Raw genomic sequence first — 27429 nt, 5'->3', positions numbered from 1 at the left:
ATACACACATATGTATACATACATATATATTTATGTATATAGATATATACTGTATGTATATATACACATACATACATATATGTATGTATATATACATACATGTATGTATGTATATATATATATATATATATACACACACACACAAACACATTCCATATATTGTTCAAATGCTGCTTATACAAAAATACTTTTCCCCTCATGGTCATAATGGGGTACTGTGTGGAGAATTTTGAGGACAAAAATGATTTTACTCCATTAAGGAGTAAGGCTGAGAAATGTGGAACAAGTGAACACTTTCCAGATGGACTATATTTGTTGCATTTGTGACTTTTTAAAAGTTATTTACTGTGATTAATCATCATTAATATTTGTGATTAATCATGATTAATATGTGCGATTAATCATGATTAATATGTGATTAATCACGATTAATATGTGTGATTAATCATGATTAATATGTGTGATTCATCGTGAATATTATGTGCGATTAATCATGATTAATACGTATGATTAATCCTGATTAATATATGCGATTAATCACGATTATGTGTGATTAGTCATGAACAATATGTGATTAATCATGATTGATATGTGCGATTAATCATGATTAGTATGTGTGATTAATCCTGATTAATATGTGCGATTAATCATGATGATGTGTGATTAATCATGATTGATATGTGTGATTAATCATGATTAATATGTGTGATTAATCCTGATTAAACAGATCTTGGCAGTTGTGCTATGCTAAACGAGCAAAGTGTTGATATCCAGAATGTTTCCCTGCCTCGCAGGTGGCGTCCCAGAGAATGCAAGGCGTGCTGCTGCTGGTCTTCTCCAAGTTCTGCCATCTTCCTTTCCTCCGAGGCGTGCAGACACAGAGCACGCGTACGGGACTCGGAGGATGTTGGGTAAGTCACATCCTCTCTCTCTCTCTCTCTCTCTTTGGTGACGGTGCAGACGCGGCACGTGTCGGTCGAAAGGCGGCAGGTGTTAGCACCTTCATGACTGTTGTGATGATGTCATCACACGCCTCTGCTGCAGTCTCCTTCTCTTTGAGGTCAGTGCAGCAGCAGCAGCAGCAGGCGCGCTTGCTGCTGTGCATTCAAAGACCTTTGCCACGTCTGCAACCTTTTGTCATCACCTGTAGTTTCTGTCCACCTCCTTTTCATTCCTAAGATGCTGCGTCACTGACAATGTTCACTTCATTAGGAAGGTGCCTGCCACTCAATGTTAGCATCACAGACTTACAGTTTCATTACAGCATGTCCGAAAAGGAGTAGGAAGAAGCAGAGCTTATTTAATGCTACGCCTTTTTATACCATAGCGCAGTGTTTTTCATTGAAAAAATCCAAAGGCAAAAAAACTAACTCGATATGGACATTAAAAAGTCGTCATCGCAATTGTCTGATATGCAATTGAACCAGGGGTCGCCAACGCGGTGCCCGCGGGCACAAGGTCGCCCGTAAGGACCAGATGAGTCGCCCGCTGGCCTGTTCTAAAAATAGCTTAAAGGGGAACATTATCACCAAACCTATGCAAGCGTCAATATATACCTTGATGTTGCAGAAAAAAGACCATGTATTTTTTTAACCGATTTCCGAACTCTAAATGGGTGAATTTTGGCAAATTAAACGCCTTTCTGTTTATCGCTCTTGTAGCGATGACGTCAGAACGTGACGTCACCGAGGTAACACACCCGCCATTTTCATTTTCACATCACAGACACCGGGTCTCAGCTCTGTTATTTTCCGTTTTTTTCCACTATTTTTTGGAACCTTGGAGACATCATGCCTCGTCTGAGGGTGTAACAACACTAACAGGGAGGGATTCAAGTTGCACCACTGGCAAGAAATCTGCCGCCAGACCCCCATTGAATGTACCAGAGTGTCTCCACATTTGACCGGCGATGCTAAGGCAGACATGGCACAGAGATGTATGGATAACCTGCAGATGCATTTGCAACGATTAAGTCAACGAAATCACAAAGGTGAGTTTTGTTGATGTTGTTGACTTATGTGCTAATCAGACATATTTGGTCGCAGCATGACTGCCAGCTAATCCATGCTAACATGCTACGCTAATCGATGCTAACATGCTGTTTACGCTAGCTGTATGTACATTTGAAACTAGATACCCACATTTAATGCGAAACAAACACTTACCAATCGACGGATTTGAGTTGCTCCAGTGTCACAAGATGCGAAAGTCCTGATCGTTTGGTCCGCACATTTGACCGGCGATGCTAAGGCAGACATGGCACAGAGATGTATGGATAACCTGCAGATGCATTTGCAACGATTAAGTCAACGAAATCACAAAGATGAGTTTTGTTGATGTTGTTGACTTATGTGCTAATCAGACATATTTGGTCGCAGCATGACTGCCAGCTAATCGATGCTAACATGCTACGCTAATCGATGCTAACATGCTATTTACGCTAGCTGTATGTACATTTGAAACTAGATACCCACATTTAATGCGAAACAAACACTTACCAATCGACGGATTTGAGTTGCTCCAGTGTCACAAGATGCGAAAGTCCTGATCGTTTGGTCCGCACATTTTACCGGCGATGCTAATAAGGCAGCCATGCCATGGGCCACTTCATTAGGTACACCCAGGCTATGGCCGACTAGCGTCAATAGCTATTCGCTCAATAGCTTCAATTTCTTCTTCAATTTCGTTTTGGCTATCTGCCTCCATACTCCGACCATCTGTTTCAATACATGCGTAATCTGTTGAATCGCTTAAGCCGCTGAAATCCGAGTCTGAATCCGAGCTAATGTCGCTATATCTTGCTGTGGTAGCCGCCATGTTGTTTGTATCGGCAGCACTGTATGACGTCACAGGGAAATGGACGGTCGCATCACAAATAGTGAAAATCAAGAACTTTAAAGCTTTTTTTAGGGATATTCCGGGACCGGTAAAAAAATTTTTAAAACTTCAAAAAATACAACAAGCCACTGGGAACTGATTTTTATTGTTTTTAACCCTTTTGAAATTGTGATAATGTTCCCCTTTGAATAGCAGCACTTACCAGTGAGCTGCCTCTATTTTTTTTATTTACTAGCAAGCTGGTCTCGCTTTGCTCGACATTTTTAATTCTAAGAGAGACAAAACTCAAATAGAATTTGAAAATCTAAGAAAATATTTTAAAGACTTGGTCTTCACTTGTTTAAATAAATTCAATGATTTTTTTTTATTTGCTTCTTATAACTTTCAGAAAGACAATTTTAGAGAAAAAGTACAACTTTAAAAATTATTTTAGGATTTTTAAACACATATACCTTTTTACCTTTTAAATTCCTTCCTCTTCTTTCCTGGCAATTTAAATCAATGTTCAAGGAAATTTATTTTTTTTATTGTAAAGAATAATAAATATATTTTAATTTAATTCTTCATTTTAGCTTCTGTTTTTTCGACAAAGAATATTTGTGAAATATTTCTTCAAACTTTTTATGATTAAAATTCAAAAAAATTATTCTGGAAAATCTCTCATTTCAAAGTCTTTTGAATTTCTTTTAAAATTTGGGTTCTGGAAAATCTAGAAGAAATAATGATTTGTCTTTGTTAGAAATATAGCTTGGTCCAATTTGTTATATATTCTAACAAAGTGCAGATTGGATTTTAACCTATTTAAAACATGTCAACAAAATTTCTAAAAATAATCTTAATCAAGAAAAATGACTAATGATGTTCCGTAAATTATTTTTAACATTTTTTCAAAAAGATTCGAATTAGCTAGTTTTTTCTCTTCTTTTTTTTCGGTTAAATTTTGAATTTTAAAGAGTCAAAATTGAAGATAAACTATGTTTCAAAATGTAATTTTCATTTTTTTCGTGTTTTCTCCTCTTTTAAACCGTTCAATTAGGTGTTTTTTTCTTTTTTTTTTTTTTATTGACATCCAGCATCAGACATTTCCATCTACTAAATCATATTCACATACATCACATAACCGTTGTCTGTCCTAAAGGTCAAAATTATTTTTGTTTGCCACCCACCCCCCCAAAAAAAGAAAAAGAAACAGAGATAAACAAAAACAAGGTAGTATCTACACATACATCAATTAAATCAGCAAAGAATAAATAATACATTGATAATAATAATGAACAGAAATAAAATAAAATATATACAGATCAATCAATCAATCAATCAATCAATGTTTACTTATATAGCCCTAAATCACTAGTGTCTCAAAGGGCTGCACAAACCACCACGACATCCTCGGTAGGCCCACATAAGGGCAAGGAAAACTCACACCCAGTGGGACATCGGTGACAATAATGACTATGAGAACATGATACTGTGAAAGTTCAATCCATAATGGATCCAACACGGTCGCGAGAGTCCAGTCAAAAGCGGATCCAACACAGCAGCGAGAGTCCCGTTCACAGCGGAGCCAGCAGGGAAACCATCCCAAGCGGAGGCTGATCAGCAGCGCAGAGATGTCCCCAGCCGATACACAGGCGAGCAGTACATGGCCACCGGATCGGACCGGACCCCCTCCACAAGGGAGAGTGGGACATAGAAGAAAAAGAAAAGAAACGGCAGATCAACTGGTCTAAAAAGGGAGTCTATTTAAAGGCTAGAGTATACAAATGAGTTTTAAGGTGAGACTTAAATGCTTCTACTGAGGTGGCATCTCGAACTGTTACCGGGAGGGCATTCCAGAGTACTGGAGCCCGAAATTAAAAAGCTCTACAGCCCGCAGACTTTTTTTGGGCTTTGGGGATCACTAATAAGCCGGAGTCCTTTGAACGCAGATTTCTTGCCGGGACATATGGTACAATACAATCGGCAAGATAGGATGGAGCTAGACCGTGTAGTATTTTATACGTAAGTAGTAAAACCTTAAAGTCACATCTTAAGTGCACAGGAAGCCAGTGCAGGTGAGCCAGTACAGGCGTAATGTGATCAAACTTTCTTGTTCTTGTCAAAAGTCTAGCAGCCGCATTTTGTACCAACTGTAATCTTTTAATGCTAGACATGGGGAGACCCGAAAATAATACGTTACAGTAATCGAGACGAGACGTAACAAACGCATGGATAATGATCTCAGCGTCTTTAGTGGACAGAATGGAGCGAATTTTAGCGATATTGCGGAGATGAAAGAAGGCCGTTTTAGTAACGCTTTTAATGCGTGACTCAAAGGAGAGAGTTGGGTCGAAGATAATACCCAGATTCTTTACCGTGTCGCCTTGTTTAATTGTTTGGTTGTCAAATGTTAGAGTTGTATTATTAAATAGAGGTCGGTGTCTAGCAGGACCGATAATCAGCATTTCCGTTTTTTTGGCGTTGAGTTGCAAAAAGTTAGCGGACATCCATTGTTCAATTTCATTAAGCAATGGATGTCCGCTAACAGATACTTATACTTTTTTTTTTTTTTTTTAAACAGTACACTAATTCCCAAGATTTAAGTCAGGCTTATGGGGCGTGACATAATTGACCCAGTTTTCCCAGTATAAGTCAAATTTCTCCGATTTATAATTAATAAAGGCAGTTTATTAGGTGTTTTTTTCATCATTTATTCTCTACGAAAAACCTTCCGTAGAAGGAAAAAAAATGTACGACAGAAATACCCCCCTTTTTTTTAAATATATTTATCTGTTTCTATATATATTTATTGTGAGAAATCATTAAGATGATCAGTGTTTCCACAAAGATAAATATCATTATTTACTGATAATAAATAGTTAAATGTAAATTGAGCAAATTGGCTATTTCTGGCAATTTATTTAAGTGTGTATCAAACTGGTAGCCCTTGGCATTAATCAGTACCCAAGAAGTAGCTCTTGGTTTCAAAAAGGTTGCTGACCCCTGCTTTAAACCATAACCAAGCATGCTTCACTATTCTTCAAACATTGGATTTCTTCGGTTAATCCACTCCGTGATTTAATTCCACATCTGGCATGTTAAAGGTTTTAAGTGTTGTACGTGCATACAAATGTTTGAAATTGTCCTGTAAAAACTCATACAAATTTTAATTCAAAATACACACTTCTGAGATGTAGTAACTTCCCTGACCACATGATGGCGACAAATACAGATGTAATAATGTTAGTTAAATGACAAGCAATAAGCACAACACACTTCTACAACAAGAGTTTACAACTTTTTGTTGTAACAGAACAAATATGAATCCATCGGGCTATTAATTGTCCTGTAGAGCAGGGGTCAGCAACCTTTTTGAAACCGAGAGCTACTTCTTGGGTACTGATTAATGGGAAGGGCTACCAGTTTGATACACACTTAAATAAATTGCCAGAAATAGCCAATTTGCTCAATTTACCTTTAACTGTATGTTATTATTAATAATTAATGATATTTATCTTTGTGGAAACACTGATCATCTTAATGATTTCTCGCAATAAATATATATAGAAACAGATAAATATCAAAAAAAAAAAAAAAAAGGGGTATTTCTGTCTGTCAACCCGTCGTAGATTTTTTTCCTTCTACGGAAGGTTTTTCATAGAGAATAAATGATGGGAAAAAACACCTAATTGAAGGGTTTAAAAGAGGAGAAAACAGGAAAAAAATTAAATTTTGAACTATAGTTTATTTTCAATTTCGACTCTTTAAAATACAAAATTCGACGGAAAAAAAGAAGAGAAAAACTAGCTAATTTGAATCTTTTTGGAAAAATTAAAAAAATAATTTACGAAAAATCATTAGTAATTTTTTCCTAATTAAGTTATATTTTAGAATTTTGATGACATGTTTTAAATAGGTTAAAATCCAATCTGCACTTTGTTAGAATATATAACAAATTGGACCAAGCTATATTTCTAACAAAGACAAATCATTATTTATTCTACATTTTCCAGAACAAAAATTTTGAAAGAAATTCAAAAGGCTTTGAAATAAGATTTAAATTTGATTTTACAGATTTTCTACATTTGCCAGAATCTTTTTTTGAATTTTAATCATAATAGGTTTGAAGAAATATTTCACAAATATTCTTCGTCGAAAAAACAGAAGCTAAAATGAAGAATTAAATAATAATGTATTTATTATTCTTTACAATAATTTTTTATTTTATTTACTTAAACATTGATTTAAATTGTCAGGAAAGAAGAGGAAGGAATTGAAAAGGTAAAAAGGTATATGTGTTTAAAAATCCTAAAAAAACTGTCTTTCTGAAACTTAAAAGAAGCAAAGTAATAAAATAAATGAATTTATTTAAACAAGTGAAGACCAAGTCTCTAAAATATTTTATTGGATTTTCAAATTCTATTTGAGTTTTGTCTCTCTTAGAATTAAAAATGTCCAGCAAAGCGAGACCAGCTTGCTAGTAAATAAGCACAATTTTAAAAATAGAGGCAGTTCACTGGTAAGTGCTGTTGTGAAAGACTCAAGCCGTCGTCTTGCGGGTTCCAAGGACCACCAAGGAAGGACATGCCTAATGAGCAACTGTAGACTTCATTTATTTTCAATAAACAAAAGTCTTTAGCGTGTTGCTTTTCAGCCTTCCCGTTGTCTGCGTCTGCCTCTCGCTCTCTTCCGGGTTGCACGCGCAGCTGCCCGTGTTGTCGTCTTTCTCTCGTTCCTTCCTCGTTCGGGTTGCTCTCGCTCCGCACCATCACCAGCCCCGTTCTCTCCTCCTTCTCCCCTTTTATACAGCGAGAGGAGATATACGTTAATTGTGGATCTTGTTTGTGGCGTCGCTCCCGGCACGGCCCGCCTCGTTGCTCGCTCGCCGCCATCTTGGGCCGGGCTCCAGCGTGCCCTGCCTCTCTGTCGGACCGTCGGCTCCGCCTCTCTACAGCTGCTATTTGAGCTATTTTTAGAACAGGCCAGCGGGCGACTCATCTGGTCCTTACGGGCACCGCGTTGGTGACCCCTGGTATGGATATTTTAAAACCTTGTGGTATTTTTTTTTTAATTTATTACTTATTTTTTAGGTAGTAGGAAATAATCCGCATTTAATAAGAAGAAAGATGTGAATGCATGATGAGAGGTTTGGTGTTGCTGATGCTGTCTTGGTGTGTGCTGCAGGGCAACAAAGGGGGCGTGAGTGCCAGGATGTCCATATTTGGTCACCCGGTGTGCTTCCTCAACTGCCACCTCCCCGCCCACATGAGGAACCTGGAGCAGAGGATGGAGGACTTCGAGAGCATCCTGCAGCAGCAGCAGTTTGAGGGAGGGGCCGCCACAGGGGTGCTGGATCACGAGTGGGGGGGACTCTCTGTTGTTGGAGATGATCCTGATGATGTCATCCTTCTGACCTCATCGCCTCTCTCTCTCCTTCCAGCGTCGTCTTCTGGTTCGGAGACTTGAACTTCCGCATCGAGGACTATGACATCCACGTGGTCAGGTGTGCCGTAGAAGGCAACAAGCTGCCGCTGCTGTGGGAGAGGGATCAGGTGACTCACACACGCACACACACACACACACTCACGCACACACACACACACACGCACACACACACACACACACACACACACACACACACACACACACACACACACACACACACAAGCAACAAGCAGAGGGCACTGTGGCAAAAGCCATTTCACTCAAGGAGTCGAATAATTCTTTATTATGGGGCGGCATAGCTCGGTTGGTAGAGTGGCTGTGCCAGCAACTTGAGGGTTGCAGGTTCGATTCCCGCTTGTGTCATCCTAGTTACTGCCGTTGTGTCCTTGGGCAAGACACTTTACCCACCTGCTCCCAGTGCCACCCACACTGGTTTAAATGTAACTTAGATATTGGGTTTCACTATGTAAAGCGCTTTGAGTCACTTGAGAAAAAGCGCTATATAAATATAATTCACTTCACTTTATTGTGTGTCTATTTCTTCTTCTTCTTCTAATTATTCTTTTTCTCCTCTTCCTGCCCCTCCTTCTTCTTCTCCTCCTCTTCCTCCTTCTTCCTCCTCCTCTTCTTCTACTTCTTCTTATTATTATTATTATTCTCCTTCTTCTCCCCCTCCTCCTCATCCCTTTTATTCTCCTCCATCTCCTCCTCTTCCCCCTTCTCCTTCGCCTGCTCCTCCATCTTCTTCTTCTTCTTTTTTCAGTCTTCTTCTTCTTATCATTCTTCTTCTTCTCCTTCTTCATTTCCTCCTTCTTCTTCTCCTGCTTCTTCTTCTTATCCTTCTTATTTTTGTCATTATTCTTCTTACACTTCTTCTTCTTCTCCTCTTCCTTCATCTTCTTCTCCTCCTTCTTTTTCTTCTTCTGCCTCTCCATCTCTTCCTCCTCCTTCTTCTTCGCCTGCTCCTCCATCTTCTTTTTCATCTCCTTCTTTTTTCAGTCTTCTTCTCCTTCTTCTTTTCTTTCTTCATTTCCTCCTTCTTCTCCTGCTTCTTCTTCTTATCCTTCTTATTTTTGTCATTATTCTTCTTACACTTCTTCTTCTTCTCCTCTTCCTTCATCTTCTTCTCCTCCTTCTTTTTCTTCTTCTTCTGCCTCTCCATCTCTTCCTCCTCCTCCTTCTTCTTTGCCTGCTCCTCCATCTTCTTCTTCATCTCCTTCTTTTTTCAGTCTTCTTCTTCTTATCATTCTTCTTCTTCTCCTTCTTCTTTTCCTTCTTTGTTTCCTCCTTCTTCTTCTTCTTCTTATCCTTCTTATTTTTGTCATTCTTCTTCTTCTCCTCTTCCTTCATCTTCTTCTCCTTCTTTTTCTTCTTCTTCTGCCTCTCCATCTCTTCCTCCTCCTCCTTCTTCTTCGCCTGCTCCTCCATCTTCTTCTTCATCTCCTTTTTTTTCAGTCTTCTTCTTCTCCTTCTTCGTTTCCTCCTTCTTCTTCTTCTTATCCTTCTTATTTTTGTCATTATTCTTCTTACACTTCTTCTTCTTCTCCTCTTCCTTCATATTCTTCTTCTCCTTCTTTTTCTTCTTCTTCTGCCTCTCCATCTCTTCCTCCTCCTCCTTCTTCTTTGCCTGCTCCTCCATCTTCTTCATCTCCTCCTTCTTCTTTTCCTTCTTCTTATTCTCTCTTTTCTCCTTCTTCTTCTCCTCCTTTTCATCTCCTTCTTATTCTTCTCCTTTTCCCTCTTCTCCTTCTTCTTCTCCTCCCTCTCCAGATTTTGGCTCTTCCATATTTTTCACCCGATTCAAGTCGTTCCAACTCCAAACTGTTCAGCCTATTCAGGAATCGCGAGTTTTTCTTCGACAAATACCCCCCAATTTTTTTCCCCAGAATTCCAGGTTTTCCGGGACATTTTTCCCGTTCAAAATGAATTGGCCATTTTTCAAACTGCCGCCATTTTCCCATTTTTCACTCGATTCAAATCATTCCACCTTCAACATATTCCACATATCCTGGACATTCAACCTATGATTTTTTTCACATTAAAAAAAAAAAATCCAGAAAGTCCCCAAATTTCAGGTTTTCCAGAACCCAATTTTCGCCCTTTTTTCTGGCGACGACTCCTTCCACATTTTTCAACCGTCCCACCGTCAAAACATTCATCTTAATCTGGAAAGTCTGGGAAAATTCCCAAACTTTCCCTAATACCACCAGGAAGTTTTGCAAGAAAAAAAACCTCAAAGATATAATCCATAATCTATGTCTTTGTTGTTTCAGCTCAACATGGCTAAAAACACAGAATCCATCCTGGAAGGGTTCCTGGAGGGCCCGCTACAGTTCCCGCCCACGTATAAGTTTGACGTGGGCACACACACCTACGACACAAGGTCACGACCTCAACCTCCACACCAGGTCTGATGTGTTGATGCTCACCGCCATCTTTGTCTCTCTTCCAACTCTTTGGCCTCAGTGCTAAAAAGAGGAAGCCGGCGTGGACCGACCGTGTCCTGTGGCGCCTCCGCCACACGGGCTCCCCCGTTCCTACCCACAATGCAGCCCTGCAGAGGGGTCTGACCTCCTGGCTGGGGGGTGCCACCAAAGTGACTCAGCACGCCTACAGGAGCCACATGGCCTTCACCATCAGCGACCACAAGCCTGTGTCTGCGCTCTTCTCCTTGCACGTGAGTCACTCTTCTTTGGCATATTTCTTTCATTTGGGGTCACATTTTACACCAAAAGTACCAACAAAACTTGGTTCGATAATACGTCATTTTTAAATTAAGAAAATAAATAATTGTATGAGGAAAAAAGCCATTATTTCCCATGTTGAACGTGTGATAATATGAGTGTGAGGTTCAAACATTGATGACATTTATTAACCAGACAAGAAGCAAGGAATTATACAGAGACATAATTTAATTTTGTCAGAGTTTGTTGTTGACGAACCCCAAGATGCATAATTAAAACATAATAAAATAATAGAATAAGACCAAACAAAACGGTACTAACAAAGGACGCGCGCGAGGCGGATAACAAACTAAAAGTGAAGTGAATTATATTTACATAGCGCTTTTCTCAAATGACTCAAAGCGCTTTACATAGTGACACCCAATATCTAAGTTACATTTAAACCAGTGTGGGTGGCACTGGGAGCAGGTGGGTAAAGTGTCTTGCCCAAGGACACAACGGCAGTAACTAGGATGGCACAAGTGGGAATCGAACCTGCAACCCTCAAGTTGCTGGCATGGCCACTCTACCAACCGAGCTATGCCGCCCCAAAAGAGCTAGCATGGGAGCTAGAAGATAACGAGCCTAACGTGGAAGCTAGCGGGTATCGAGCAGGAAACAGAAGTCGTACTTGTAATATGAAAACAAACTGGAAGCAGGGAACAATAAACAGTAAGCTACAAACATCTAACGAATATAGATTACCGCTACGCTGCAATGACAAGACCAGTAGGAACGACAAGTAGAACTGATATTGACACGACTTGACAGGAGCGACAATACAATACAATAATCCAACACAGACTGGAGAAGAAAGCAGGTCTAAATAGGAGCGGGCTGATTGACACCAGGTGTGGTTGTCTGCTCGCCGGGAACTCATTGAAACACAACGTTTTGTGATAACTTAGATGAAAATTATTCTGACAATGAGAATGTCGTTTTTTAAATTAAATAAATAAATAACACGTCACTCCAAAATCATCATGTTTACTTGTTGTAAAATGAAGTCATAGTTTTTTTATTAATTAAATATATCATTTTGCCTCAATCAGAGTGTTATATCATCAAAGTACGTTTGTAATATGAGGAAAGCGTGGTTAAAATATTAAAAGAATAAAGTTGTAACCAAAATGAAATCATATTTTACAATAGTAAAAATTTACCACCATAGTAAAGCTGTAATAATACGAGAAAATGTTATGATCACAGAATAAAAAAAACATATTTTTTTTAACAGTATGAAAAGAAAACATCGTTAAATTTTTTTATAGTACTTAAGCTTAATTTTGACAAAAAAAAGTCGTACTATCATCAAATAAACCTACGTAATGCAGCAAAAAATAAAAATGTTACATAAAAAGTCATAATTTTATATGAGTAAATGTGTAATGTTACAACAAAGAAACACTGATTTGAGAAGAAAAAGTCAGTATTTTATGAAAAATGTCATCATTTAAACCTGTTTAATATTTTACAACAAAATATATTGATTTTACAACATTTATTCATTTTTACAACAAAAAAGTCATAATTTTACAAGAATAAAACTGTGTAATATTACGATAAATGAATACTCATTTTATGCGACTACACCTGTGTATTATTACAATAAAAAATACTAAGTTTTCCAAGGGAATTAAAAAAATAAAAATAAAATTCACTTTTATTCTATTTATTTTACATTAAATAAATGAACAAAAAAACAATGGAATATTCATTATAAAAGATGTTTCTTCATTGAACATGAATTAAACTGTTTAATATTACAACAAATAAATACTTGATTTAGAAGAAACATACAACATGTTCTGTGAGTAAATCTATGTCGTGTAATAGTGCAAGAAAACTGTGATTTTATTAAGTAATAGTACAAAAAGTATTTTACAAGAAAAAAAATATTTTATATGAATAAAACTGGGTGGAAATACAACAAACAAATACTGATTTTACACGAAAAAATACATAATTTCCCCTCCAAAAATCATAATTTTACACGAGCAAAACTGTGTAATGCTATAACAAAGTATACTAAATAATAATAATAATAAAGAATATTAATTTTACAAGAAAAATAATATTTTATGTGAATAAAACTGGGTGGAAATACAACAAAAAAATACTGATTTTACACGAAAAAATACATAATTTCCCCTCCAAAAATCATAATTTTACACGAGCAAAACTGTGTAATGTTACAACAAAGTATACTAAATAATAATAATAATAAAGAATATTAATTGTATAAGAAAATGTCAACATTTTGTGAAAAAAGTGTAATATTTCACAACAAAATATATTGATTTTACAACATTTATTTATTTTTTAAAACAAAAAAGTAATAATTTTATTTAAAAAAACACATTATTTTACATGAATAAAACTGTGTAATATTACAGCAAAGGATTACTAATTTTATGCGACTACACCTGTGTTTTATTACAACAAAAAAGACTGAGTTTTCCAAGGGAAAACATTTTAAAAAAACTAATAATTTCATTTTTATTCTACATGAATAAAACAATTTGATATTAGCCATTATAAAAACAGGTGAACATTAATACAACAGCCAAAATAATTTACAAAAAATATATACAATAATTTTAAATAAATAATCTGTGTTGGCCCTGCGATGAGGTGGCGACTTGTCCAGGGTGTATCCCGCCTTCCGCCCGATTGTAGCTGGGATAGGCACCAGTGCCCCCCGCGAGCCCAAAGGGAATAAGCGGTAGAAATGGATGGATGGATAATTAAAGCGATGGACGGGACCGACTTTTGCTGGTGTTTCCTGGCTTTACCCATTCAACATATCTTTACCTGCACATTACCTACCTTCCCTGCATCCTGGGGTCACACTGGTGCTTCTTTCTGCCACCCATACATGCTGGTGCTTCCTGCCATCACCCAGACAACATATCTTTATTGCACATTACCTACCTTCTCTGTATCCTGGAGTCAAACTGGTGCCTCCTTCTTTCCCTCATTCAACATATCTTTACCTGCACAGTACCTACCTTCTCTGCATTGTGTGGTCACGCTGGTGTTTCCTGCTTTTAAGCGGCCATCTTGAGACGGCAGCAGCATCAGCGCAGCAGTTCTTTAAAGGCTCGTAAAATCAAAACCAGAGCAGTTAGAAAAACTCTTTGCGCAACTTTTAATCAGAAGGGTTCAATCTCTTTCCTGTGCGAGTTTGAAGCCGACACAACAAACGCGCTCAGAGGAGATAATGTTTGAAAAAAGGTGACGGGTTTTTACAACATTTTGTTTTGAAGGGGTAATTGCCAACTTCCTGTTGATTTTTGCTATAGGATGTCAATTAATGAAATGTAGGTCTAAGTGAGACCTACATAGAGGGTTTTGTTTCTCTATGACATTCCTACCGGAAGTTACAAACAGTTTTGTCTGTGTTTTCTTCCAAAGAGCAGTTTTGTCAGTGTTTTGTTCCTAGGGGATGCTAGAGCGCAATTTTGAGTTTTGGGGTTTGTTTTTATATTAGATCGCAATCTTCACCAGTCCTGATGTGTGTGTCTAGTTTGATGAGGTTTGAAACATTTTAAGGGGGTCAAATTACAGCTCAGAGGCAAAAACGACATTTTTTAGGAAACTTTTGTTTTGAAGGGGTTTTTGCCAACTTCCTGTTGATTTGTTGATTTGCTGAAGGATGTCAGTGTATAAAATGTAGGTCTAAGTGAGACCTACATAGAGGTTGTTGTTTCATGTCTCTACGACATTCCTACCGGAAGTTACAAACAGTTTTGTCTGTGTTTTCTTCCAAAGAGCAGTTTTGTCTGTGTTTTTTTTCCTAGGGGGCGCTTCCTTGCCCTTTTGTGGGTTCTTCCGAGGATGTTGTAGTCGTAATGATTTGTGCAGTCCTTTGAGACATTTGTGATTTGGGGCTATATAAATAAACATTGATTGATTGATTGATAGAGCGCAATTTTTTTTTTTTTAATTAGAACGCAATTTTCGCCAGTCCTGATGTGTGTGTAACATTTGGTGAGTTTTGAAGCATGTTAAAGGGGTCAAATTCCAGCTAAACAAAGTACAAATTCTATTAGAAATAGTCATAATTTGATAATGATAAAGAGGTCATATCATGAGCATCTCCTTCTTTCCCAGTTCCCATTCAGGGTGGACATGGCGCTGGTGGAGCTGCAGGTCAACAAGGAATGGTGTCAAGTTTCCGACGCGGCAATAAGATTGACCTTTGCGTCCAATTACCATCGCAGCTCATGGGACTGGGTAGCAATATACAAGGTAAACAGCGTGAAGTTGATATTTATGTTGATAGTTTAGTAAAACATAAAGTGTGTGTGCACACAGGTGGGATTCAGACACCACAAAGACTACCAAGCGTATGTGTGGGCCAAATATGAGCACGCAGGGCAGGTAGGACACCACTTTCATCCTTTATCTCTCTCAAAATGGGCCCCCGGGATCATTTCTGCTGATTTGCTGCTTGCAGGTGTGTTTTCCAGAGGAGGACCTGCCCAGAGAGGATGGCCAATACCTGCTCGGTTACTATAGCAACAACATGAACAGCATTGTGGCTTTGTCCTCGCACATTCAGGTCTGATAACATGAACTTAAAGACAGCTGTAAACCACCTCCATGTATCCCACCCGGTGTTTATGGCACCGTGCGAACTTCCGCTTCCAATAAAATCATGCACATGAACTCCGGAAAATGATAACGTCATCATAGTGAAACTGGCCTCAATTACTGCTTGTTAGTTTGTTTTTTTGGGGGGGGGGGCTTGTTTTATTTAGCACTGGCAAAAATGTTCCCGTGTCAAACTGTCCCTGTGATAAAACTATTATCAAAAAGTTGATAGTCTGGTGTCGCACAAGTGTAAAAAGAAGGTAAGCCCTTCTGCTTTTTTAATAATGCAAGTCGTATATTTGGATGCCAATTATTGTCACTGCACGTGCAAAAAAAGAATACACGGTAACAAAATGTGGTCAAACATCGAATCCAGAAGTGCGTTCGTATTCAAAACCCGGTTTAGCTCGGTTGGTAGAGTGGCCGTGCCAGCAACTTGAGGGTTGCAGGTTCGATTCCCGCTTCCGCCATCCTAGTCACTGCCGTTGTGTCCTTGGGCAAGACACTTTACCCACCTGCTCCCAGTGCCACCCACACTGGTTTGAATGTAACTTAGATATTTGGTTTCACTATGTAAAGCGCTTTGAGTCACTAGAGAAAAAGCGCTATATAAATATAGAGAAAAAGAAAGAAAAAAAAGAAAAAAGCAGTGAAGTTGTCACGTTGTGTAAATGGTGAATAAAAACAGAATAGAACTTTTGCAAATCCTTTTCAACTTATATTCAATTAAATAGACTACAAAGACGAGATATTTAACGTTCCCACTAAGAAACTATTTTTTTTTGCAATAAATCATTAACTTAGAATTAAATGGCAGCAACACATAGCAAAAAAGTTGTCACAAGGGGATTTTTACCACTGTGTTACATCACCTTTCCTTTTAACAACACTCAGTAAACATTCGGGAACTGAGGGGACATATTTTTGAAGCTTTGCAGGTGGAATTCCTTCCCGTTCTTGCTTGATGTACAACTTAAGTTGTTCAACAGTCCGGGGTCTCCGCTGTGGCTTCATATTGCGCCACAGATTTTCAATGGGAGACAGGTCTGGACTACAGGCAGGCCAGTCTAGTACCCGCATTATTTTACTACAAAGCCGTGTGCAGAATGTGGCTTGGCATTGTCTTGCTGAAATAAGCAGGGGCGTTCATGAAAAAGACGTTAATCCAAAACCTGTATGTACCTTTCATTAACTTCACAGATGTGTAAGTTACCCACGCCTTGGGCACTAATACACCCCCATGCCATCACACATGCTGGCTTTTTAACTTTGCGCCGAGAACAATCTGGATAGTTCTTTTCCTCTTTGGTCCGGAGGACACGACGTCCACAGTTTCCAAAAACGATTTGAAATGTGGACTCGTCAGACCACAGAACACTTTTCCACTTTGCATCAGTCCATCTTCGATGAGCTCGGGCCCAGCGAAGCCGGCGGCGTTTCTGGGTGTTGTTGATAAATGGCGTTCGCGTTCCATAGTAATGGGTTGTACTTGTATAGCGCTTTTCTACCTTCAAGGTACTCAAAGCGCTTTGACACTACTTCCACATTCACCCATTCACACACACATTCACACACTGATGGAGGGAGCTGCCATGCAAGGCGTTATCCAGCACCCATCAGGAGCAAGGGTGAAGTGGGGCGGTATAGCTCGGTTGGTAGAGTGGCTTTGCCAGCAACTTGAGGGTTGCAGGTTCGATTCCCGCTTCTGCCATCCTAGTCACTGCCGTTGTGTCCTTGGGCAAGACACTTTACCCACCTGCTCCCAGTGCCACCCACACTGGTTTAAATGTAACTTAGATATTGGGTTTCACAATGTAAAGTGCTTTGAGTCACTTGAGAAAAGCGCTATATAAATATAATTCACTTCACATCATGATTTAGAAGTGTCTTGCTCAAGGACACAACGGACGTGACGAGGTTGGTACTAGGTGGGGATTGAACCAGTGACCCTTGGGTCGTGCACGGCCACTCTTTCACTGCGCCACGCCGTAGTAGAGTTTTACCTTGCACTTACAGACGTAGCGACGAACTGTAGTTACAGACAATGATTTTATGAAGTGTTCCAGAGCCCATGTGGCGATATCCTTTACACACCGATGTCGGTTTTTGATGCAGTACCGCCTGAGGGATCAAAGGTCCGTAATATTGCTTACGTGCAGTGATTTCTCCAGATTCTCTGAACCTTTTGATGATTTTATGGACCGTAGATGGTAAAATCCCTAAATTCCTTGCAATAGTTTGTTGAGAAATGTTGTTCTAAAACTGTTCGACGATTTGCTTACAAATTAGTGACCCTCACCCCATCCTTGTTTGTGAATTACTTAGCATTTCATGGAAGCTGCTTTTATACCTAATCATGGCACCCACCTGTTCCCAATCAGCCTGCACACCTGTGTTTGATGAGCATTCCTCAACTTTATCAGTATTTTTTGCCACCTTTCCCGACTTCTTCGTCACATGTTGCTGGCATCAAATTCTAAAGTTAATGATTATCTGCACAAAAAAAAATGTTTATCAGTTTGAACATCAAATATGTTGTCTTTTTCGCATATTCAACTGAATATGGGTTGAAAATGATTGTATTCCATTTATATTTACATCTAACACAATTTCCCAACTCATATGGAAACGGGGTTTGTAGGAAAAACTCCAGCAGGAGGTTGCCTACAGCCGCAGCCACAGAATCAACACCTACTACGCATGAGTTTCACACCAACAGTGTGGCAACATTTTATAGCGCATGCAGAAAAAAAAAACATGCCGGGAAGTTGCCTACAGCCACGACTGTTAAAGATGTGTTTAGAAACCTTATGATGTTGAAAGGGAGCTGAAAGAAGGTATTAATACCATCTTTGTCCACAGATCAAGATCCCCGTCCACAGCCCGTCCGTGCAGCGCTCCGACAGCACCGAGGACAGCTCAGAAGACGACAGCACCCTGGTGCTCCTGTCCCCCGACTCCCGCAGCCCCAGCCCCAAAAGCAGCAGGCATCACTGCCGCCGCCGCAGCCCCGCCGTCTCCAAGCCCCTCCCCTCCCTGCAGGGCCTGGGCCTGTGTCCCCGCCCCAAAGAGACCCAGAGCCTCTCACCCGGCTCAGTCCCTAAAAAGGAACGCCTGGTTTCCCCGGGCTCCGCCTCGTCTCCGGCCGTCAGCCCGCTCAGTCCTCGGAGCCCCGCGTCTCCGGGGATCGGGGTTTCGGCGCCGGAGGCCCTGATCGCTGCTTTGATGGGGGAACATAGGCCTGCTCAGGTCAGCCCTACGGGCGCAAAGACGCTGGACGCGCGTAAAACATAGACGCGTCGCATCTTCCACCGCGTTTATGTGGGACTCAAACCCCAGTTACAAGTGCTTTTATTGGCTCACAGGCTATTCCATGTAGGGACACTCCAAATATGGGCGTAGGAAGCAATCTAACATTGCAAAGTAGACTACAGTGAGTCAAGTGGTCGTTTCCTCGTGCGCTTTAAGGGTCTCATGTTGTATTCATCCTCACCCGTTTGAAATCAGAGGTTCCACAAACGCTCCGGAATCGAACCTTGACACCGTTTTAAAGGCCTACTGAAATGAGATGTTCTTATTTAAACGGGGATAGCAGGTCCATTCTATGTGTCATACTTGATCATTTCGCCATATTGCCATATTTTTGCTGAAAGGATTTAGTAGAGAACATCGACAATAAAGTTGGCAACTTTTGGTCGCTAATAAAAAAACCTTGCCTGTACCGGAAGTAGCAGACGATGTGCGTGTGATGTCACGGGTTGTGGAGCTCCTCACATCTGAACATTGTTTACAATCATGGCCACCAGCAGCGAGAGCGATTCGGACCGAGAAAGCGACGATTTCCCCATTAATTTGAGCGAGGATGAAAGATTTGTGGATGAGGATAGTGAGAGTGAAGAAATAGAAGAAAACAAAAAACGAGGGCAGTGGGAGCGATTCAGATGTTATTAAACACATTTACTAGGAAAATTCTGGAAAATCCCTTATCTGCTTATTGTGTTAGTGGTGTTTTAGTGAGATTATAAAGTCATACCTGAAAGTCGGAGGGGTGTGGTGACCGCCGGTGTCTCTGATGGAAGAGCCAAGAAAGTCGCAGCTGCCTCTTTGACAGCTGCAGGACGACGCAAGCTCCGCTCATGTCTCCGGTAAGAGCCGACTTATTACCACCATTTTCTCGTCGAAACCTGCCGGTTGACATGTGTTAGAAAACCATGTTCGCTTGACCGCTCTGTTCCATATTAAAGCTTCACAACAAACAAAGAAACACCGGCTGTGTTTGTGTTGCTAAAGGCAGTGAAGTGAAGTGAATTTTATTTATATAGCGCTTTTTCTCTAGTGACTCAAAGCGCTTTACATAGTGAAACCCAATATCTAAGTTACATTCAAACCAGTGTGGGTGGCACTGGGAGCAGGTGGGTAAAGTGTCTTGCCCAAGGACACAACGGCAGTGACTGGGATGGCAGAAGCGGGAATCGAACCTTCAACCCTCAAGTTGCTGGCACGGCCACTCTACCAACCGAGCTAAACCGCAGCTGCAATCCACCGCTTTCCACCAACAGCATCTTGCTGTGGGAAATGGATAGTGGTTTTCGAAGATAGCGAAAATAAGGCACTTTAAAGCTTTATTTAGGGATATTCCGGGACCGGTAAAATTTTTGAAAAAACTTCAAAAAATACAACAAACCACTGGGAACTGATTTTTATCGTTTTTAACCCTTTTGAAATTGTGATAATGTTCCCCTTTAAAAAGTCCACTTTGCATAACGGGATCTTGGGTTAAAAAAAACAAGGTTCTTTCCAATGTGAGTGTGCTCATAAAGGCACACACCTGTACTGTACTGTACTGTACTTGTAAACGCACCATTTCCTGACGCAGCGTTACATAAAGTCTATAGTTTGGACCTTTGCTACGGTCAGCAGACGCCAAAACAACTTGCTATCACATGGATCTGAAAACTTAAGTGTCCACACAAAGATGAGGCTTATCTGGATGGCTTTCATGGAGATTGAAGCAACATAAACCTTCGCCAGACTTTCGGTTTTGCTCTCACAGGAGGCAGAAAAAAATTAACCCACCTGATCAATGGAAGTTTTCCTATCACAGAATGTTCTAGAGTCAGCAGGGATGGGCTGCAGTTTGTCCATGACCCCAATGATAAGCTGTGTATATAAAATGAATAGATGTTCTAATCTAGATCTTTTACTTTCACTTCGGATATGTTTGTTGTCCGACCTCTTTAGAAATCTGTACATGTGCATTGATTGATTTACTTTTATGGTTATTTCAGCCTTTAAAACTCATTGAATATTAACAAAAATGTATTCAAAATAACATTACCTAACTTTACAATTTGATGGGTTAGGTGGTGACATGGGCGCTGACTTCGTAGTTGGTTTCGCTTTGTTGATCATGATTAGAATCAAAATACATTTTATAAAGTAAAATAAAATAAAATACCGTATTTCCTTGAATTGCCGCCGGGGCGCTAATTAATTTAAAATCCCTTCTCACTCCTGCGCCTACCAAAGGCATGCGGTAAAGGTAAGCATGCGCTAATTATTTCAAAACCTCTTCTGACAACGGCACTTACCAAAGGCATGCAGTAAAAATTTGAGTGTGATGTAAGGATACCATCATGAAAAGCACATTTAATTAAAAAAAAAAAACGTTACCTTTACTTATAAATGAAGTCCATGCCAGCTCCTTCTGATCAAAAGCATCGATAACTTGTTTATAGAAGTCTTCCTTATCTTTCTTCAGTTTTAAAAGTCTCTCTGTCTCGATGGAGATCTTCCTTTATTACATCCTGCTTCGATTGAAAGTCCAGTTTAGAAAATTGCTATCAGTTAGCTCGGCTCCTCACGTGCAGGCGACGACAGAATTATCCTCGGGCAACTCCCCCTCCCGTTCTGCTCTGTGGGTGATCTCTTTATCCTTACCGCTGCCACCAGGAAGTGTTATTGTATAAATAATACACTGGGTATTTAGGACTGGAACATGCTTTATTTCAGCCCGGTTGTTTACATAGCCAGTAAAGGAGTGTTACATCCTAAAAGGTCCGTCGTGCGTCATATCCGTCCCAGCACATATCACGTCACTCATTGTCACTTCTTCTGCAGCCGAGTAGTCGCAAGAAGGATCATTTAATGACTCTTATTTGACACACGCGGCTATGGTATTGTGACGGTCTCAAGCCGTCGACTTGCGGGTTCCCAGGACCACCAAGGAAGGACATGGCTTGAGCAGTTTGACTTTGTTTATTTTTCAATAAACCCTCAGTCCAGGTCGCTCTTCCGCTCTTCCTCTCCACTAGCTCTCCGTCGCCGCCATCTTGGGCTCCAGCGGGCCCTGCCTGTCTGTCGGACCGTCGGCTCCACCTCTCCACAGGTATATTAATAAAACATAGCTGCTTATTGTTATTTTTAGCATACCGGTATTCAATAGCTTGGACCTTAAATCCTACTGAATAGCTCTTAATTTTCTTCCCTTTATGCGATTTCAAATTACCGGTATTGAAATCAGCTTCCTCCATTTTGAAAATGATGACAGGGGAAGTGTCACTCGTGACGTCACCAGTTTAACTCGGCGGTAATTCAAGGAAATACGGTATTAATGACAAAAATTTAATATATAAATAAAATATGTTTGCATTGACACTTATTTGTGAATAATTTCACAATATTATACGATAATATAACAATCCCAACAATACAATTAATAGCGTATTATTTTTCACTACTTGCAATTATTTGAGCTAAATTAGGTTGGTAATGCAAAAGAAGCAAACAATAGCAAAAATTACGATTGGCTCTCATATAAAGCTTTTGTTGTTCTTCCCCCAAACAATATCACAGTATTATAACAATATACTTGAATAAAACATGTGAAAACAAAACAAAATTAAAGCTGCAAGCAGCGATGGACGGGACCGAGAGGGAAGTCTGGGCTTCCCAGATATAAGTTACAACAACACACTACTTTGTATTATATTGTAGTTTTTACTTTCCATAATGTGTCTACTGACAGATATAAGTTAGAACAACACACTACTTTGTATTATATTGTAGTTTTTACTTTCCATAATGTGTCTACTGACAGATATAAGTTAGAACAACACACTACTTTGTATTATATTGTAGTTTTTACTTTCCATAATGTGTCTACTGACAGATATAAGTTAGAACTAGGAGCAGTTTTGTCTGTGTTTTATTCATAGGGGGCGCTAGAGCGCAATTTTGAGTTTTAGTGTTAGTTTTTTTTTTTTTTTATTAGATCACAATTTTCACCAGTCCTGATGTGTGTGTCCAGTTTGGTGAGTTTTGAAGCATGTTAAGGGGGTCAAATTACAGCTCAAAGAGGCAAAGGGGAGTGTTTTTACAAAACTTTTGTTTTGAAGGGGGAATTGCACACTTCCTGTTGAGTTTTGCTGAAGGAAGTCAGTGTATGAAATGTAGGTCTAAGTGAGACCTACATAGAGGTTTTTTTTTTAACCCGAAAGGGCAATCAAATATCTAAAGGTCCTTGGGCTCCACCAACTTGGACTACTTAACCCCTAGTAAAGGTCCGAAATATCGTACATTTTTGCAATTTGTGCACACTTCAGACCTTCCTGGACCCCTTCAAATGCATCTAAGTTTTCGATAGGTGGAAAAAGTCATGTTTGGATGAGGGGTTGTGAATGAGGAGCCAGACGAGGTGGTTCGGGCATCTGGTCAGGATGCCACCCGAACACCTCTCTAGGGAGGTGTTTCGGGCACGTCCGACTGGTAGGAGGCCAAGGGGAAGACCCAGGACACGTTGGGTCTCCCGGCTGGCCTGGGAACGCCTCAGGATCCCCCGGGAAGAGCTGGACGAAGTGGCTGGGGAGAGGGAAGTCTGGGGTTCGCTGCTTAGGCTGCTGCCCCCGCGACTTGACCTCAGATAAGAGGAAGAACATGGATGGATGGATGGATGAATGGATTTTTGGAAGACAATTGAAAAATATATACCCACCTGCAGTAAGTGCTACGGTCCTCCATTTTTTGTCCAACAGCTTTAAAACTCAAGTGTCTAATGGACAGATTCTGATGCTTAAAGACTGTAAACCAGGGGTCACCAACGCGGTGCCCGTGGGCACCAGGTCACCCGTAAGGACCAGATGAGTCGCCCGCGGGCCTGTTCTAAAAATAGCTCAAATAGCAGCACTTACCAGTGAGCTGCCTCTATTTTTTAAATTTTATTTATTTACCAGCAAGCTGGTCTCGCTTTGCTCGACATTTTTAATTCTAAGAGAGACAAAATTCAAATAGAATTTGAAAATCCCAGAAAATATTTTAAAGACTTGGTCTTCACTTGTTTAAATTAATTCATTTCTTTTTTTACATTGCTTGTTATAACTTTCAGAAAGACAATTTTAGAGAAAGAATACAACCTTAAAAATGATTTTAGGATTTTTAAACACATATACCTTTTTACCTTTTAAATTCCTTCCTCTTCTTTCCTGACAATTTAAATCAATGTTCAAGTAAATTAATTTTTTCTATTGTAAAGAATAATAAATACATTTTAATTTAATTCTTCATTTTAGCTTCTGTTTTTTCCACAAAGAATATTTGTTAAATATTTCTTCAAACTTATTATGATTAAAATTCAAAACATTTATTCTGGCAAATCTAGAAAATCTGTACAATCAAATTTAAATCTTATTTCAAAGTCTTTTGAATTTCTTTTAAAATTTTTGTCCTGGAAAATCTATAAGAAATAATGATTTGTCTTTGTTAGAAATATAGCTTGGTCCAATTTGTTATATATTCTAACAAAGTGCAGATTGGATTTTAACTTATTTAAAACATGTCATTAAAATTCTAAAATTAATCTTAATCAGGAAAAATTACTAATGATGTTCCATAAATAATTTTTTTATTTTTCTTCAAAAAGATTTGAATTAGCTAGTTTTTCTCTTCTTTTGTTCGGGTGAATTTTGAATTTTAAAGAGTCGAAATTGAAGATAAACTATGTTTCAAAATTAAATGTAATTTTTTTTCCTGTTTTCTCCTCTTTTAAACCGTTCAATTAAGTGTTTTTTTCATCATTTATTCTCTACAGAAAAACCTTCCGTAAAAGGAAAAAAAATGTACGACGAATGACAGACAGAAATACACTTTTTTATATATATATATATATATATATATATATATTAAGCTGACCATATTCTGAAATCCCAAAAAGAGGACACATATATGCGTGCCAAGGCCAGGACTCGGTGAAAATTTGCCAATGATACTCGAACTTGCTTTATAATTAATATAGTAATTTTTATTTTTATTTTTAAATTATATTTATATAGCGCTTTTCTCTAGTGACTCAAAGCGCTTTACATAGTGAAACCCAATATCTAAGTTACGTTTAAACCAGTGTGGGTGGCACTGGGAGCAGGTGGGTAAAGTGTCTTGCCCAAGGACACAACGGTAGTGACTAGGATGGCGGAAGCGGGAATCGAACCTGCAACCCTCAAGTTGCTGGTACGGCCACTCTACCAACCGAGCTATACCGCCCGGTTGGTAGCATTTAAATAAAGCATTTCTTAAAGCATTTTTTCTCCTATGTTGACAGCAGTGTTGGCGCTAGGAACTTTTAAAAATGGGGTCCCAGGGACCCTATCAAGTCATAAAAATGGGGTCCCTTAATAAAATTTTAGGGTCCCACTTTTTTGTAAGCGTTTTGAAAAAAAAATGACAAACGTATATATTATCCTGTTATATCTAACATTCCATGTTGTGTTTTGGAAAAAGGTTGTCATAAACGTTACTTCATCCATTAAAAAAATAATGACAAAAAGGAAAACACATTTGTATGCATATGTAAATGTATTCAGTTATAAACATTCATTCACTTTCTTCTTTTCTTCATGGATCTGAACTGTACCGCTGCTGGTAGTTTTTTCTGTTTTCATCTAATAAGTTGTAGGTGTATTTATTTCAGTATAAAAGTGTAAAAAGTGTTTTGCTTGGGTCATGAAATGACGATAATGGTGTGCCGGGGCATACATACATTTTATATTTAACACTAAAATCTCTGGAGTCTACATCAACTTCTTATTGATCCCTCATTTCAAAATGTTTTAGTTTCTTTTTATGTTGTTTGTTTTCCGCCCTTTTTTTGTCAAACAAAACTATGTTTTTAATGGCAAACGCACGAAACATTCAAAATCTTCCACCAAAAATATTTTTCAAAGTGGAATATTTGATGTGATGTAATGGAACCTTGGATAGGTCAATAATTCATAATAACATTGATTTTGATTCAATATTATGTTTGCAGCAATGATATCAGTCAACATTGCAACTTTTTCTAAATTGCATTTCACCTTTAAGCTTTTTTTTCCCACTTTTGTTATGTTTTTGTTTATTTTAATAGTATTTTTTGGAATGTGCCATGGGTCTTTAAAACATTAGCTGCTGGCCGCAAATGGCCTCCGGGGCACACTTTTGACACCCCTAATTCTGATAAATCTATCATAAAAAGTGGAGCCTGGCGACGCATGCGCGTTTATCATAACTCTCTTGCTTTCTCTGTCCCTCCCTCACGAATGCTGCTGCGCACACTAGAGATACACAACAAATACCCAGAATCCTTTGTATTCATGACAATTCCTGACTATTTTATACACCCCGCTAGCAGCAACTTTCACAGTATCATGTTAGACCCGCTCGACATCCATTGCTTTCGGTCCCCTAGAGGGGTGGGGGTTGCCCACATCTGAGGTCCTCTCCAAGGTTTCTCATAGTCAGCATTGTCACTGGCGTCCCACTGGATGTGAATTCTCCCTGCCCACTGGGTGTGAGTTTTCCTTGCCCTTTTGTGGGTTCTTCCGAGGATGTTGTAGTCGTAATGGTTTGTGCAGTCCTTTGAGACATTTGTGATTTGGGGCTATATAAATAAACATTGATTGATTGATTCTCTTGATTCTCAGATGATGTGGTCCTGATGGCTTCATCTGGCCGGGATCTTCAGCTCTCACTGGATCAGTTTGCAGCCGAGTGTGAAGCGACCGGAATGAGAATCAGCACCTCCAAGTCCGAGTCCATGGTTCTCGCCCGGAAAAGGGTGGAGTGCCATCTCCGGGTTGGGGAGGAGACCCTGCCCCAAGTGGAGGAGTTCAAGTACCTAGGAGTCTTGTTCACGAGTGAGGGAAGAGTGGATCGTGAGATCGACAGGCGGATCGGTGCGGCGTCTTCAGTAATGCGGACGTTGTACCGATCCGTTGTGGTGAAGAAGGAGCTGAGCCGGAAGGCAAAGCTCTCAATTTACCGGTCGATCTACGTTCCCATCCTCACCTATGGTCATGAGCTTTGGGTCATGACCGAAAGGATAAGATCACGGGTACAATCGGCCGAAATGAGTTTCCAGGTCTCTCCCTTAGAGATAGGGTGAGAAGCTCTGCCATCCGGGAGGAACTCAAAGTAAAGCCCCTGCTCCTCTACATCGAGAGGAGCCAGATGAGGTGGTTCGGGCATCTGGTCAGGATGCCACCCGATCGCCTCCCTAGGGAGGTGTTTAGGGCACGTCCAACCGGTAGGAGGCCACGGGGAAGACCCAGGACACGTTGGGAAGACTATGTCTCCCGGCTGGCCTGGGAACGCCTCGGGATCCCCTGGGAAGTCTGGGTTTCCCTGCTTAGGCTGTTGCCCCCGCGACCCGACCTCGGATAAGCGGAAGAAGATGGATGGATGATTGATTGATTGAACCCTAACTCAAAATACCGGACTTTTGAGGCATTTAAGAAATTCCGCCCGGACAGCCCCGCAGAAGAGGACATGTCCGGGGAAAAGAGGACGTATGGTCAGTCTATGTATATTTATTTAT

General features: G+C 39.7%; 1 protein-coding gene across 1 annotated transcript in view; it reads left to right on the top strand.

The window, feature by feature from the left end:
- Positions 1 to 20079, top strand: part of LOC133536094 (phosphatidylinositol 4,5-bisphosphate 5-phosphatase A) — a 32106-nt gene extending 12027 nt beyond the window's left edge. Inside the window, exons 5-13 of the mRNA XM_061876292.1 lie at positions 795 to 911; positions 8002 to 8177; positions 8258 to 8369; positions 10536 to 10645; positions 10729 to 10939; positions 15102 to 15239; positions 15306 to 15371; positions 15448 to 15552; positions 18447 to 20079. Of these exons, the coding sequence (XP_061732276.1) occupies positions 795 to 911; positions 8002 to 8177; positions 8258 to 8369; positions 10536 to 10645; positions 10729 to 10939; positions 15102 to 15239; positions 15306 to 15371; positions 15448 to 15552; positions 18447 to 18878 (1467 nt within the window). The 3' untranslated portion in view covers positions 18879 to 20079. The remainder of the gene's footprint in view (positions 1 to 794; positions 912 to 8001; positions 8178 to 8257; positions 8370 to 10535; positions 10646 to 10728; positions 10940 to 15101; positions 15240 to 15305; positions 15372 to 15447; positions 15553 to 18446) is intronic.
- Positions 20080 to 27429: the final 7350 nt, after the last annotated feature.

The sequence above is a fragment of the Nerophis ophidion genome, linkage group LG17, assembly GCF_033978795.1.
Source record: "Nerophis ophidion isolate RoL-2023_Sa linkage group LG17, RoL_Noph_v1.0, whole genome shotgun sequence".
Classification (NCBI taxonomy): domain Eukaryota; kingdom Metazoa; phylum Chordata; class Actinopteri; order Syngnathiformes; family Syngnathidae; genus Nerophis; species Nerophis ophidion.
Note: the sequence above shows the minus strand (reverse complement) of the source record. Positions and strands in the feature narration are given on the sequence as shown.